The 16,838-nt window shown below is 40.4% G+C and overlaps 1 protein-coding gene across 12 annotated transcripts in view; it reads right to left on the bottom strand.

Moving 5' to 3' along the window:
- Positions 1-16,838, bottom strand: part of LOC129771658 (trichohyalin) — a 75,301-nt gene that overhangs the window by 17,642 nt on the left and 40,821 nt on the right. The window contains exons 1-2 of one of the 12 annotated variants that reach the window (XM_055775529.1): positions 8,795-8,967; positions 5,140-7,983 (exon numbers count right to left, since the gene is read on the bottom strand). The exons of 6 other annotated variants lie outside the window; for them this stretch is intronic. In XM_055775529.1, the coding sequence (XP_055631504.1) occupies positions 5,140-7,748 (2,609 nt within the window). In that variant the 5' untranslated portion in view covers positions 7,749-7,983; positions 8,795-8,967. Of the gene's footprint in view, positions 1-5,139; positions 7,986-8,379; positions 8,592-8,794; positions 8,968-16,838 lie in introns of those variants that run through there. 5 more of the 12 variants (XM_055775528.1, XM_055775533.1, XM_055775532.1 and 2 more) reach the window with 5 other exon arrangements.

The following is a 16,838-nucleotide window of genomic DNA, read 5'->3' as shown; positions in this document are numbered from 1 at the left end:
ACAAATCGCCGTACCAAAACCTCGAAGGGACCGAAATAATCCACTCCGCAGTGAGTAAATGGCGGAGACCACATATTTTTGCTCTCTAAATGATACATTTGGAGCAATTAAATAGATTTTACTCCACCCAGTACAATTTTCAATCGCTTTACATAGTAGCGTAGTTGGATAGCAGCTAAAACAATTTTGTCACCCTGATGGTAACATCGTTCATGATACATCGCAACTATTAATTTGGTCACATGATGATTTGTCGGCAATATGATCGGGAACATTGGTATATCCGGTAATTCAGCATTAATTAAACGTGTGCAAGCAGTCATAACACCGAATGGATCTAGCGTAGGATTTAACGTAGATAATTCGCTTGGTTTTGTAAGACTTCCGTTCTTCGATAGGTCATTCATTTCTTCTGGATATGCTTCCAATTGAACTTTACGGAAAACAACATGCTCTACGTGCATGCGATCTGCGAGTGTGATAGCTGGTCGAAATTCATTTTTATTTCTGATCCAGTCGGTGAACTTTTTCAATACGCACAAATGATGAATCAATCTGTTCCAACTGGAATATCGCTCCTCATGGATAAAATCGTAGTTATCTCGGGATGATAGTACGTTGACAAATCTCTTTAGCTCTTCGTCTGTCTTGCTAACGGTTTGTGTAATCGGCCATTGTTCCTCGCTATATTGTAGAAACTCTGGTCCTGTCAACCAAATAGACTGTCCTGTTTTACGCTTCGTTGCTTCATCTGCGGGATTTTGCTTGGTGGGTACCCATCTCCACTGATCAATCGTGGTACTATCTAATATTTCACCAATTCTGTGCGCTACAAAATGATTGTAATTTCTGGAGTCACTTCTTATCCATGCCAATACAGTAGATGAGTCTGTCCACATGTAGATTTTCGCGCATTGAATTCTCAATTCATTTTTTATTGTATCGACTAATCGTGTTCCCAATACGGCGGCTTGCAGCTCTAACCGTGGTATGGAGAGTGCCTTACATTCTTCCTCTTCCTCTTCCTCCTTTTTCCTCTTTGGTGGCCATCACGTAATCACTCGCAGGACTCATTACGACTTTTCCCAATAGCATCCACCCAAGCTTAGTACGTATAGCGTTTGGTGCGTTCTCTTCTCCACTCCGTCTTTCCAGCGGCATCAAAAGATGTGAATGATCCAAACCGATTAGAATCGTTGGACGTGCATCGATGTAACTTTCAATGTCTATTCCTCTCAAGTACTGATACTGATTTTTCAGTGATGCCGCATCGAGTGTCTGTTTAGGAAGATTGAGATTCTTGATTGTTCTCACACCTGTCAGTAAATACTGCTTCGACGATGATCCTTTAATTTTCAACTGTACTTGTCGACTCGGAGTTTCATTTGAAATATTCTGGGTCCAACTGAGTGTCAATGGATTCATTCTACCTTTCAATCCAAGACTATCGGCAATATCCTCATCAATTAACGTTAACGATGACCCTTGATCGAGGAATGCATACGTAGATATCTCTTTTGAACCATTGCTCAGTGTTACTGGAAGCACTTGATAATAAATGTTCTTCTTTTGGATTTGATGATGATTCGTTGTTTCCTGCTCAACTGACATAGGTTCAATTATTCTGTTGGGTTCACGTTGCTCAATTTTTCTGTGTAATAAACGATTATGCTTCATTTCACAGCCATCTATTTTGCATGCCAATACTTTTCCGCAGTTATTCATCGTATGTTCAGAGGACGATAAACATCCGAAACATCGTGATGCATGTTCAATCCATTTCTCCGTTCACTGCGTTCATTAGTCGGTTGAATCATATTAATCATTCTATACGTTCGTGCATGCGTCATCAGCCAATCGTTTAAGTTCTTGAGAGTTGGCGGAGATGTGTTGCTCAAAAGAGTTTCAGCCCATTTGACTCTCATGCTATGCGGAAGCTTCTGTACAGTCTCATCAATAAGATGATCACGTAGATATTCGTGTTTCTGTAAAGCTTCGATATTGCACACGAGATTGTCCAAGGCATCCGATAACTCTGTGACGACATTTCGATTTTCCTTCTTGATTCTCTGTAAATCATGGAGCAGCTCTTTGTACACAAGTTTCGGTCGTCCAAATGTCTCTTCCAGCCGTGATAATATTCTGGGTACATTCAGCGGATCGAGCATTAACTGCTGTACGCATTTGGCCGCGTTCCCCACTAGTGCTGCTTGCAAACGATTAAGATTCTCCAAATTTCCAAACTTACCTTCTCGAGTAGTTTCGTCGAAGATAGTTTTGAATGTGGTCCATTCTTTTGGAAAACCACTAAATTTAGGTAGATTTACGAGAGCTGGTCTTTTGAGAATCGTCAAAATATTGGAGCTTTGAACGACTGATGTACGCTCTGGTTCAGATCCGGTATCCATTTCATTCAGAGTTTTTCTCAATTCATCTATTTCCCTTCTCTGGGATTCAATTAATTCATCTTTCACTTCAACACGGGCGGGTTTTTCCTCCAGCTGTCTAAGGCGTTCTTCAATTGCCTCACATTTAGGACAAATCCAACGTGTGTCTTGGCTTGGAATCTGTCGGAGATTTACACATCCTATGTGGAACCACCTATCGCACTCATAACAGGCCACTAGATCCTGTTTGGAGTCAGGTTCCATGCACAAGCGACAGTTGCCGTTCGGATTCCGCGTGAACACAATTGGAAACATTCTTGATTGTGCCATTGCACTGATTCTCGCAATTAAGCGTGTCCGTTGACTTTGCGGTGTTCGTCTAATTCGCAGACTTTCAGCGACTTGTTGGTTTTCGATACTTGTTGACCCTTTGGTACTCGCTAGCGAAGCAAAGACCCTTCGGTGCTACTTGCGACGCAATCACCCTTCGGTGTTCGTTCACTACGCAGGCTCGCCGTAACGTGACCCTTCAGTTGTCGTTTGCGATGTATTGACCCTTCGGTACTTCCTGCGACGAAATAACACTTCGATACCACTCGCAACGCGTGACCCTTCGGTACAACTTCACGACGCGGCGAACCGACGCGATATTACTTCGATGCGCGAACTTTAACTTTCACTATTAACTAACTACGCTCTGCTACCAAATGTTAGCGTTGAACTCGTGGTGCTAACCCCACGTACGATTAATTCACTTTGTGGAAGCGTGTTTATGATTCTGCGAATATTAGTCAAGCACAAGTTAGTACCATAAAAGGCCTATGCTTATTGCTGGACTGAAAATATACACAGAAGAAGTGCACTCTAAGAATTTCCGAAAGTAACTGATACACTTTTAGACTTTCCGAGAGTAACTGATTAACTCCATTTATTTTCTTCTTCTTTCTTTGTTTTTGAGAGGCTTTAAACTTTGCAGTTCATTCGCCTCTAGCATTTATTTCAAATTCATCGAGTATTTATACGCACGTGAGTATACATTTTTTTGCTATCTTCCTTCTCTTTCTCTCCTAACGATGCATATAAGTCTATTTACGCGCGATGCAATATGTTTTCTATTTACATTATATACACATTATACACATATACTTTTGCTTTCTATTGAAGCCTGATTCTAGCAATTTCCTTCGCGCTGTGTGCTGGAGAATTGCATCACGATCTATTGAGATTGCATCATGCATTATGTATTATTATATATATATCTTCTGTATGACTCATCGCGAACCAAAGAATCACTCGAAAGAAAAGGAAAACTCTCGACAGTAAAATATGTTTTCTCTAGAATTTTCTGGAATTGTGATGTTATCAAATTTTCTTCTGTAACCGTAACAGTGAGGGTTGTTGCTGTTGCTGCTGGGATTGGCAATTCAGCGATTGTGGGAGCTTTGCTAGTGGGTATATGAAAGGGTCACTACCGGCGGGCTTGTGCCGTACTGCTCTAAGTTCCATTCGCTTTGGTGGAATTAGTCGTTGGCGACCCATTAGGATTGAGTGATAGCGATACGCTGTGGATATCCATGCATATCGTTTCCCGGCGACTGCTGCTTTAGCTGGAGACTCACCTGATCGTACGGGTTGTGAGACACAACAGCTAGTTCGATTGAAACCGGCCCAGCGTATGTATATGTTGGTGTGGACCGCTATGTAGCATACAAATTAGACCTGCTTTGTTTATAAACAAAAATTGTCGCTGTCATTTTTTATCCCCTCTCGCATCTTCCATGCCTTATCATCATACTGTCGAAAACGAACCACCTGTCAATTCCAGCTCCTTGGTATATAGGGCCGGATGCAGCCGTTTGCCATCGATGAGCAGGGGGGTGATACGTTGCAATATTTACGTTCTACGCTGTTTGAAGTGTAGTGTGTTGTGTTGTAATGCGGGGGTGTAATAATGTGTCGAAGACACATGTGGGACGGAACCTACCGGTTACAGGTCTTCGGTATCCTAGTCTACCTGCAAACTGGCACTGGAACCCGAAAGGACATCGCAGAAGAAGCAGACCCAGAGGTTCCTGGCGACGTAGCTCCACAAACGAAATGAGAGAAGTTGGCCTAAATTTGATAGAAGCTGTATGTGTATAAAAGCCAAGCGGAGAAACTTGATTTTGTACAATCACAAGTCGAAAAATTGGTCTTGGTCAGGTACAAAAATCGCAACATCGTTGAGATTGGTTTGATGTACCGAGTTCCTCAATTATTTTAAAGAATGAAAAACTGGAACACAGTCCACAAAATAGTAGAACTTATGATAGACAGCTCAATGGATGACGAAACGTACTCGTAGATGGATTTTGGTCAGTATTCGATGCAAAAGTTCTACATGGCGACGACTCTAGGATATGCCACAAGCTAGTTTTAGTTGGTTTTCGTCGACAAATTTGCAAATAATTTATAGTAGTTCCTGAACTGACAAGGAATTCAAAGTTTCGCAAGAAAAACCGAGATTTTTGTGTCTTAAAGCGTATTCTATTGCACACTGAAGCACACACACTGAATAGTTGCCAAACGAAATCTTAAGACGATTGACAGTGCGATCCGGCATGCAGCAGAAATTGAGAGATGATGGTATAAAATGGCCTGAGCGGTTGGGGAATGTATTGCACAAATTCAAAACTCTGCCAAGATAGAGTTGATTCTATGATTCCGGGTTCTAAGAGACTAAAACATTATCTGATAAATAAACATTTCTTACCGATAGTCGAATGTAGAGTACTTTTCTGGACGTTTCTTCGAAGGGAACATAATTATTGACATGCGTTGATCTGCTCCCTGCTGCGGTGTTGTTTCTGTTGGAACTATCATATCACTTGTCGATCCTCCACTAGGCTTGTAGCGCTGTAAAAGCGTCGATCTTTCAATCCGGTTTTTGTCTAGACTCACTTGACTTGTAGATCTTGGCGACGTTGTTGCAGCAGCTGCGCTTTGATTGGCCGTTATTGAAGCACTCAACGGTCTGGGTGTGTACTTTTGAAGTAGCGTGGACCGTGACGCTCGCTGATTGGTCAAACTACCTTGACTTCTGTGGACTTCCTGTTTCACGCTGTCTGAGTGCGCTGTCGTAGCAGTAGCTGTAAAATCCTGGGAACCACTTCTTTTAGCGTACCTTTGTAGCATTTTAGACTGAATGCCACCACTTCGATCTAGACTTTGTTGGCTGCTGTACATTGGGCTGGACATTGCAGGAAGAGTGTGATGATGTAAAGCTGCTTGGCTGCCGCGGGGCGTTCTGTTCATAAATGCTGCCTGATTTTTTTCAGGCCCCGACGGATTGTACTGCTCGAGGTGGCTGCCAAAATCAATCGTTTCCTCTTCGGGTTGAGTAAGAGGCTCTTGGTCGGCAGATAAGGATTTCTGTAAGGTGCCCTTCTTTTTCTCTTCTTTCTGTTTCTTCTTTTCTTCATCTTTTTTTCGCTTCTCCTCTTCTTTCAGTTTTTTCTCTTCTTCTTTCAGCCTTTTCTCTTCTTTTTTCATTAATCTTTCCTTTTCTTCCTTTCTTTTTTCGTCTTCCATTTTTAGTTTCTTCTCTTCATCTTTCCTTCGTTTCTCGTCTTCCTTCCTGCTCTTCTCAGCTTCTTTGTGGAGCTTATCCGCTTGCTTCTTTGCCTTTTCTTCGTCTTTTTTCCGTTCCTGCTCCACCTTTTTCTGCATTTCAAGTTTCAACTTCTCTTCCTGCCTTTTCTTTTCACTGTCTTCTGTTTTAGCTTGTTTGGGCACGAAAGTGGGGTGATAGGTATGGTCACGTTTCTTCAGCTTACGATTCGCGGGAATCGATTCAATAATCTGATCGTCATCATCGAGTACGGTCGAAGCTTGTGGTACAGATATGGCAGCAATGTGATCGAAGGCAGAAGCCAATGTTGTTTTCACTGCTTCCTTCTTTTTGGAAAAACTGCTCATCTCGTTTCGCTCGCTGGATTCATCAATTTCCATAGCAAACTGATTCGGTTGCTTATCCTTCATTTGGCGTAGATCGGACATACTGTGGCGACTACTTAAGTCACTAATTGGTAGCAGCATTGTGTTCCTGCCAGGTTGTGACGCTGTCGTTGAGTTGGGATCTTCTCCTGCTGGAGTGTAGGGATCTGAAGCGCTTCCGTAATGCCCCATACGATCTCTATTGCTAGTTAATGGTGGTGGTGTTAGTTCTTTCGGAACAACAGGAACAACTGCCGGTTTTGTGGGAGTGACTGGTGTCGGTGGCACGACTGTGATGGATGTTTTGATGGTAGAAATGGGAATACTCACGGTCGGTGAGGATACCAAATCCTTACGAGGAGGTTTGATCGGTTGGTTGCGATCTGATTTGCCAGCTTCGGTAGTTACAATTACTGATGGCGTTGCTAACGCTTGTTCCGGCTTCTGAACTGCTTTCAATGTGGGTGCGGTGGATTCAACTTGCGCTACAGGTGGAATAACACAAAACATTGGCATCGGTAGCGCTGATGCAATATTTCCCATCACTGGTTCCGGAGTCGCTAATACTGGTAGTGTTTCCGGGGTAACAGGATCAAGCGCTTGCTTTTTGGAGGAAGGTTCAAGTTCTGATTGTAAGCTTCTGCGCGCTATGCTTCTGGCCATGCTCGATGATCGACTACGGATATTCCGAGAGTCGTATTGATCATAACGATCACTGGTATAACCTTCAAATGTTTGTGATTCCGATAAGCTCTGAACTGGATCTTGTTGATCAAGGCTTTGTTGACTATTAGAACCACTGTATGCGCCCATGCCAATATCTTTTTTTCTATCCAGTGATTTACCAAACCTAGGCGTGTACCTGGACAGAAGAGTAGAGCGTGCCTGTTTGCCATGGTCTAAACTACCACTGCGCATGAATCGAGCGACCGGAGTACTTTCTCGGATTGCTAAACCAGTAAATTCTTGTGAGTTATTAACGGGATTGTAACGTTGCAGTAGCTTCGAGCTTTCCAAACTTTTTTGACTACTGTACTGTTGTGGGTCTGATTTTTGGACATCTTGCACATCTTGCGCATCTTGCGAATTTTGTTTGTAGTATCGTTGTAACAATTTGGATTGGTCCAAGCTGCGCTGGCTGCTCGATTTTCTAGGTGCGGCAAAATCTGAGTCGGTGTGAGCAGATGGTTCATTTCGTATATCTTGCGGAGTCGTTTTCGAATAGTATTTCTGTAAAAGGGATGAACTTTGAAGACTTCGTTGGCTTGTGGTTTTAGCTATTGGCGTTGCATCGATTGGTTGCTGTAGTGGATCCTGTGAGCTGGCCTTCGTTTGGTAGCGTTGAAGCAGCGTTGATTTCCGACCACGGATATCTTGCGTAGACATTTCATATGTTGACACTTGTGCCTTGTTTACCGGAACAAAACTAAACTTCTAATGTTCACAGGGAGTTTTCGAAATGTCCGAACCGTTCACTAGCAGAATGCGATTGGTTTCGCTCATTGTTTAACGGCAGGAGAGTTGCATGTGTATGCAGGGATTGTATTTCGCCAACGTCTAGAATGTTTCCTGTTTGAGCAAACAACCATTACTGGTTCGTGTTCAATCGACCTGTTCGGAACTGTTTGTAAGGGTTTGCTTCAGTTACTTTGAAATCATAAAAACAAGAGCTAAAAATTACGGCTCGTGTATCGAAATAAGCTACATCCAACCGACATTGCATTCTCGAATAATTAGGGGGAAAATTGAATGTTGTATTCATCTGTGCATTCTTCCTTCTTCACTGTACTATCAATGCAATTTGGCAAGCAATTCTAGTGCATTTTAATAGCTACTGATAATTGATTCACAAATACATAAACTATTTAGAACGGAAAACAGTGAAAAAGAAATAATGATTACATTCTCAAAATATTCACTTATAATCACGGAATGATCCGAATAATAATCATATTCACAAAATTTGCATTATAGGTAATGATTGATGAAGTATTTATTAAATTGATTCGATCAGTACATCTCATCACTAGCAAACACACTCTGCAGCGAACAGGCGATGGGACGAATTATTTTTGGATTTTCAAGTAGCTCTACAGTAGAACTGACTTATTTTTAAGCGAAAGCTTTTTTGTCACTGCGGATTTGCAATTCTGTGCGGGTGCACACACAGTCTGTTATTTTCCCGAAATTGAGACCACTGGAACACTTTCAATGACACAGAAATACAGCAGCATGGTATCACACTATTGACGTGGAGAAAAATGATTTTACGCCGGCAGGTCACATTCAGTTCATAAGCATCACCAATCGTCACACACAGTCGAAAATTGTTTGAACTATTGATATCCGAAATTGTGCTTCAATTTTGTTCAATGTTCGACATGATTGAAGCGAGGCTGCGTTTGTCGCTACTGCCGATGGATCGCATTCACCTTAATTACAGATAAGTCGATAGAGATTCGATTATAATGCAAAAAAAAACGCGTAAAAAACTGGGAAACGGAAAAAGAAAGAAAAATAAAGAGTGCACGAAGAGAAACAAAAAACCGGAGGCACCGTTACTGTGTGGACGGCAACATTTTCTAACGGACACTAAGACGTGAGCGACTTTTCTCATCTGAAATTTTCCGACCGGGCTAAATTTAAAGCTGAACTGCGACGTGTCATTCGGGAGAGGAAACCATCGAAAAATATGCCCGAATGGCCAAAGAAACGAAAATTATTGCGGGATACAAAGAACAACACTGGGATTCTCTTGTGAGAAACAAAATGATGAAGGTTTTTGTATTTTTTGGCGACGGATAGTAATTCATTGTCTGTTATTCTCGTTCGCGAACGTATAAATTAAACGCGGAAATCAAAAGTGGGGAACTGGGGGAAATGTGGTCACCCTAAGGAACATGCCCATTTCCTGTGTCCACATACCACTAAAATTCCCGTTCTTCGAAGAATATTGTAGTTCAACTTATTGTAGTTCAAAATAGTAAGAGGTTTTTATTATAAAAATTGAAAATAGTTGGAAAATCGAACATTTTCTTTAGTGAGGAGGTAAAGTGGTCACCTGTGGGGGGCAAAGTGGTCACTCGCACATATCACGCTAAAAGAGATAGATTTATGCGTGCTTTCTTGACCAAATTTGTTTATTGAAATCGAATTGAAATTTTCGAATACGTACAAAAACGTATTAGGAAACAAATAACATTTTTCAAAATGAGGCTTGGTTTTGTATGGGGTGGCATATTTTTCCTGGTCAAAACCACAAAAGGGACCCCTTTAGGAGCAGAAGGTGATAAAGTATATCAGCTTTTGAAAACAGAACATTGACAGTAGTAATCCTCCACTGACCACTTTGCTCCCCAAACAACGAAATGCGAAATATACGAGATGAGCTCAGAAATGGAACAAAATATCTACTCACCTCCCCTAAAATATGTGAACAGTCATCCAAACTGTTGATTTGTCGCAAATATCAGGTCAAATAAACTAAATTTCACTAGAAATTCCTTAAATTCGAAACGCACAAAACTACGGCCGAATGGCTACCGAGAGAGCGTTTTTTGTTTTGTGTTGTAGTACTGTACTACAGAGTGACTCAAAAGTCACGGAATTCTTCGAACATAAGATGACTATAAATACGGTGTCAATAGTCAATAGTTATACCAAACAAGCAGGTGACCATTTCACCCACGAGACCACATTACCCCCACTACCCCTATCTGTCCAAATGTTGGTGGGATTTATTCGGTGAATCGATGTTGTATGTATGTAATAGGAGTACCGGTAAGTTTTTTCGTTTTTTTTTTTAATTATTGGTTTATTCTGCAAAAATGGTTTGCTGAGCTATTCCAAGTGTATCTGCAAGTTCTTGTTGCGTTTGTGACGGATCTTGATCGAGTAAAGCCTCCAATTCTTCATCTTCAAACTTTTTGGCGGTCCGGAACGTTCTTCGTCTTCCAAGTCAAAATAACCACTTTTAAAACGTGCAAACCACGTCTGACACATTCGCTCAGTTGGAGTATGGTCACCATAAACTTCCATCAACATGCGATGGCTTTCCGAAGTTTTTCTCTTCATATTGAAGTAATGAAGTAACACTCCCCACAAAAACATTCTCGTTGGTACGAAATTCGAAATATTCAATGGGGCAAAAAATGTTGTTTACGCTTCAACTTTTCGACATACACTGCAAAAGACGCGCAATGACAGTAGCTTTCCAGCGAACGTCTGGAAATTTGATTCACTGGAATAATAATCAAGTTACGCCATCTGTTGTGAAGCCGAAGAAACTTTCCGGTACACCTAATACATTTCAACAAGGGTCACTGTGTCACTGTGGCAAAAAATAGTAATTAGAAACAACTTTTACTAATTTTTCTATGATTTCTTTCATAATTCACTTTTTTGTGCATGTGCCGAAATCAGTTGTAATTTATTTTTGACGTTTGGAGACCATATGGTTCCTCCGAAAACTTCAAGTAATGTACTAATGATTGGGTACCATTCTCAACTGGCACATCTACGTTTCTCTACAACCACTGTAGTAAAATGACCGTTTTTCCGACTGTTCGTTTCGAGATGCTGTAAGCAGAACATTCCTTATAATCTCCGATTTTCGGCTCAGAAGACGACCGAAGCTTTCGCTTTCAAAGCTTTTTAATTTTTGTTTCATTCAGTTAGAGAATATAAAGCAGAGGGAACTAAAACTGGGGTGTAAGTTCAAAGTTTCGAAAACGAGAGCGTTACGGCGGAGCAACAGGATTTTGAGCATTAGTACCTCCTAAACAACTGGAAGAAATGGTATGATAAACATTTCATTCGAAAAATAAAATGTCGACGCGTTATATGCTTGTTACTTATTGATCCAAAAACTTTTGTCAATAGCTACAAAATTGATTTCAAAACAGGCAATCACACAAATCTGTATATAAGTGGGTGCCCGCTCGGAAATCCACACGATTATGATAGCGCAATGGTTGGTGTACATACTTCAAAACCAATGAGCCTGGGGAAAATCCACACGGAAATCCATTCAGTTATAATTGTACAGCAATTGGAGCATATTATCGCTGTTGTGGCGAAGCTAACTTCGTTCATCATGAATGAACGGTCTCTCCAAGAGCCTGTTTGAGCACACAAACAGCATTGACATGACGAGTTCGTTGAAGATTCCCCCAAGGCCAAAAGGGAATCCACCGGAGAGAGAAATGGTACCACTAAGAAGGCGAGTGCACCCGTGGCCGAGTGGTTAGCGTCTCACATTGTCATGCCGGGTGTTCGGGTTCGATTCCCGTTCTGGCCGGAGGATTTTTCGTCAAAGAAATTTCCTTCGACTTGCACTGTGGTCACGCGTATTCAAGAGCTTGCCCCTCGGAATACATTCAGGGCGTGTTATTTGGCTTAAGAAATCTCAACTAAGTATTAATAAATGACGCTAATTAATGCATACGTTGAGACGGCAAAAGTTCCACAGGGAACGTTAACGCCATTCAAGAAGAAGAAGAAGAAGAAGGCGACCAGGAAACACCAGCATCGAAAAGACTTGAGGCAGACAACAGCCACACACACACACAAATGCGCGCAACTCTCTACATTTGGTGGTCATCGAGTCAGTATCAGGGGAGTCCTACGCGGCCATCTTTTTATAGCCAGCATAGAAAATCATGAGCATAGAAATCATAACCTTGAATTTGAAAATATAGTGCTCCGCGCGATTGTGCAGCAGTAGTTTTAATTGCAAATCGCCATAAAAGCTTCCGGATGGGTATCCAAACATCGCTTGCCAAAGGAAACTATTCAACGTTATCAAATATTAACATATATGGCTCCAAACAGTAAACAATACGTGAGCCCCTCGAGCGCGAGCCCTGCTCTATGCTGCCTTCGCTCAATTTGTATTTGTTGGGACAGGATTGCCAGAGCCTCGGTCAGTATTAATTGGCCGGCAGGCGTCGGGCATCGAGGAGAAGAAATCGAGAAGATGTCATTGTTACTGACAAATTATCTGCCGCTGCTATCGGGGAGAAGAGTTTTTTTCTACCGCTGCCGAAAAACTCAAAGTTACTGTAACACATCCAATGCAATCTCAATAATGACATCATTAGAAATAATTCCAGCGGCCTTTAAATGACTATGGAGTCCTGGTATCTCTAGCAAAAGTTGCCTTTCCAAGACATCGTAGTTATCAGTTTGTCAAATCGACTTTTTAAGTTCGCTATCAGTTACTCGTAACATGTGTCTAGCTTGAATTGCTTAAAAAATGTCGGCTTCTTCTTTAGGCGATTTTGACAGTTCATGTAATTTCCAATGAAAATGACCAATGCACTTCAACATTCCCTCTTCCATCGTTGTACCAGGTCATAAACTTATGTTAGGAAGGACCTTGCACTTAATCTATTTGAGTCGCACAATACTCCAGTGGCTATTATCACCCCGTAAATTGGTTTCACAGCAGTATAATGAGCAATCCATCGAGTTTGCGACAATCATTTAACAACACATCTGTGTGACTCAGAAACATACCTCAGCGATCAGTTGAAGCTGCGTAAAACAAATAAACAGATTAAACAGCTTTAATAATGTCACATACTGTAGATTCTTAGCGAAATCATGTTGTCCTCATAAGCCCGAAGAGTTGTCTACAAACCCCATGGACACGGTTTTTTTGTTTTGCTTCCTCAAATAAAACAGAACTCCTTCATTTGATCCTGTCAAGGTTGGTACGGTCGACAGCCTACGAACGAGATTTCATGAAATCTAAACCCTGACCTTCCAGTTGTTGGGGAGGATGTCGTAATTCAAATCTGCAACTTTTATCACCGCATGGTTAACGTAGGACTACCATTGGCACAGTAATTAATTGTTTGAAATTGCATCTATATCCATTCTCAATAAATGGATGACTGGATATTTTGTTTTCTCTTGGAATTGTTTTGCGTTCTGCTCAAATATCTCATTTTGATGTTCGACACTCAAATCATTTGCTTTTGCGTGATTGCTCCTTTTGTTGAATTTTGCTTGCATCGTTCGAATATGACTGAGATGCAATTTCAAGCTTATATTTATAGATTTTTGTGATTTCAATAAATTGTTGTTGTCTTGAATTATAGAGACTCAAAACTTCTTCAGTTCATTCCACTCTACCAATAGTTTGCTTTGAAGCCATATAACTCGTAGACATTTTATCTTTCGAATGAAGTGTTAATCATGTCACTTCGTTCATTCGACATAGAGGTATTAAGGCTCTAAACCTTGTGCCTCCAACGTAACGCTCTCGTTTGCAAATTCCCCCAAATATTCATTCACCCATTCATTAATACTTGATTCAGATGCATCTTCAAACAAATTATCACTAAACCAACGATAGTCCTACGTCAACGTTGCGGTTATACCATAGATATAACCAACTTTCGTTTTTTATTCGATTATGTACAGGATTCAATTTTATACAGTGAAAAGAAATTGGAGACTGTATATAATCGAGTTCGCTCTCTATGCGTTTGATTTCTCATTTCATATTCATTTCTGGAGACCGTCTGAAACAACACATGGTCTTAAAGATAAATATATGAGCTAAGCACTCCTAAATCTAATGCAATCTCACACAAAATAAAAATTATACAAGGGTTCGCCTCTAATTGTATTTCTAGCTAATTGAACTTTTTTGTATTTGGAATAAGGCCAAAAAAATTACCCATGCAAAATTTCAGCTCAATTGGACATGATTTAGGGGTGCTTCAAAGCGCACAAAGTTTGGATTTTTGAACTTAGAAATCAATGAAATTAGGATAATCTAATAATCCTAATGACTTAAAAATGCATAAAATGTCGAGATCTGGTGTTGTTTAGAAAAAAATGTTGGTCGCCCGACCCGACCTTTTGGGACTTAGTCTAAGTGGCAAAAAAAACAAAACTTTCAGTGCTTTGACGTACCCCTTAATCATGTCTGTTGAGCTGAAATTTTGCATAGGCCATTTTCTTGGACCAATAAACAAAATGTACATGGTCGGTTCTTTAAATTCGATGATTATTTTTTTCCATACCTTCATTGTCGCTCAAGTGAAATTCCAGAAGCTCGATTTTCGGCCAAAATTTTTTTTCCGAGTTGACACAAGATCTCCGTTGCCACCCTAATGTTCATATCTCGTGTATTGCTTTCACGAGTATAAGAAATAATTATGTATCAACAACTTTCAGTTGCTTCTACAACGCCACCCATCGACCCTTTTTAGGACCACTAGTCAGTTCAAAAGAGTCAAATTTTATGTATTCCTCTGTATCAACTATAATGCGATACTTTACTCATTTACAAGAAGAACGTTCAGGAATTTCTCGAAATATACATTCATTCATTGTGAACTGCTTCATATGCAAAGTCAAACAAATGTTTACTAGGCCAATGGTAGTCTTACGTCCACCTTGCGGTATAACCACAGATATAACCCACCTCTAGTTTTTTTACGGAGGAAAACGTCTTTCATTCCTAAAGATTCCAATACGAGAGCGTTACATTTCGACTGCAACATTTTCTTTGTCGGCTGAACGAAGTCGTATGCTAAGCATTTCATTCGAATAATAATATATATACGAGAGATATTTGTTACTTATTGACCCGAAAAACTTGTTTCGATAGCTTGAAATTGCTTTGAAAACAGATTATTGAAATCAAAAGAATATCTATATAAATGGTTACCAGCTTGAAAATCCACTCAGTTATCAGTGTACACTGTACTATCCTATCGAGACTGTAAAAATGTCATTGGCGATGGACAATGCGGACGATAGGGAATGTTCGATCACGAGTTGGGAGAGATAATATTTCACCATGTCATAGAAACCGATATATTTAATGAAAGCAACTCTCTTTTTACGGATTCCGTTCTATCAGAGCCGTTTTAACCTGCTACCGGTCACTCACAAACAGCTATTCCTCCAGCAAAAAGGAGCAGTTTCGGTTTCGTACGTCTCCACTAGACCTACACACCTTTGTAAACCCTCAACTACGTCTACACTCAACTATGGCTTAAAAGTTCAGCAATACTTGCCTACTCCGCTGACCATTCGAGGACGAGGGCTGGCGACTCTTTTTGAGCCCGAAAAACGAGAATTTCCAAAATCGAAATAGAGGAGATAAATGTAATTTTCTTCCAATTTTCTTCTTTTATTACTTCCTTTTAAATCTACTCTCTAATTTACTTCTGATCCTATTCTATTTTCCCTATCACTTTCTCCTCTGTCCTAATTGTGACGTCACAAATTGTATTCTTCTATACTTGCACACTTTTCGTGTGTTTTCTCTCTTCTTTCTCCATGGTTTAACGGGATAAGACTCCCGCTGTAACCTCCAAGCGTTGATATGACTCTTTTTGGTTCCGGTATCCTTAATCGACGTCGACTATCAATGGCGGAAATCGCAGTCGAATGTCCCTTTTCTCAATGGCGGGTACCACAAGTCTCGACGGAGAAAAAGATGAAATATAAAAAAAAGCCCCGCTGAAAGGACCTGTCCAGCACATTATTTCACACTGTTGGTTCTCGTCAATACACTTATTTACCTTTTTTTTCTCTCTTCCGGTTCTCCTCCTCTTTTTAGCTCTCCTATCTTCTCTCCTATCTTCTCTCTTATAATTTCTATAACTTAAATATTAAATTACAAATAATTCTTTCCTTTTCAATTTCCCACTAACCTATTATTTCTTGTAATAATCTTTCTCTATCTTCTCTATTTGATTTCGATGCACTCTGGCACTATTAAAATTTACTTGTTCCGGTGCGCACTTCCTATTTCCTTGATGGTGGAAAGTCGTTAGCCGGCACTACTTTTTACCGAGCTTTTCTTTTCTTGTTTTTCTTTTGTGTGAGTTCATTTATGTTTTTGCATAGTTGGCAGCTCTGTTGAATGACAGATGGTCCCACGAAGCGTATTTCGTGGTGAGCATTTTTAAGCTTGTTTTTCAATCCTCCACAATGAAGACAAATTCATGCGAATGTGTGCGAACTTTTTTCGCCAGCCAATCAGAACGAAGCGCGGGATCACTTGCGAAAGAGCGAAAAAAGATAGAACTTCCCAAGCTTTTGCTGCGAAAAATTACGAATTCACGGTACACTGACAGTTGCCTCTGCCCACATCAGAAAGTTGGAACAATCAAGATGGGTGCAACAAAATATGAAAAATTTTGCTCAGCTTCACATCGATGGAAAGATGTTAGCAATATTCAAGCTTGCGGCAGGATAGTAAATAATTTTCCGAATTTATATTTATACTTTACTGAATTTTCTAACATTGAATTGTATGTAGTTAAAGATATACTCGAACTTACATCTGTGAGTAATATGAATTTGATTCACCAATCTCGTACAACTTGTTTTCGTTGTAAGGACGATAGTTTGACAGATTCGCATGATTTCATAATTCAATGTAAATGACTTTAGCTAAAACATTTCGCAAGGACGAATTTCTCAAGTGAAAAATTCGCTCAT

This window comes from Toxorhynchites rutilus, chromosome 2, assembly GCF_029784135.1.
Source record: "Toxorhynchites rutilus septentrionalis strain SRP chromosome 2, ASM2978413v1, whole genome shotgun sequence".
NCBI lineage: Eukaryota > Metazoa > Arthropoda > Insecta > Diptera > Culicidae > Toxorhynchites > Toxorhynchites rutilus.
This window is presented reverse-complemented; position numbering and strand designations above follow the sequence as displayed.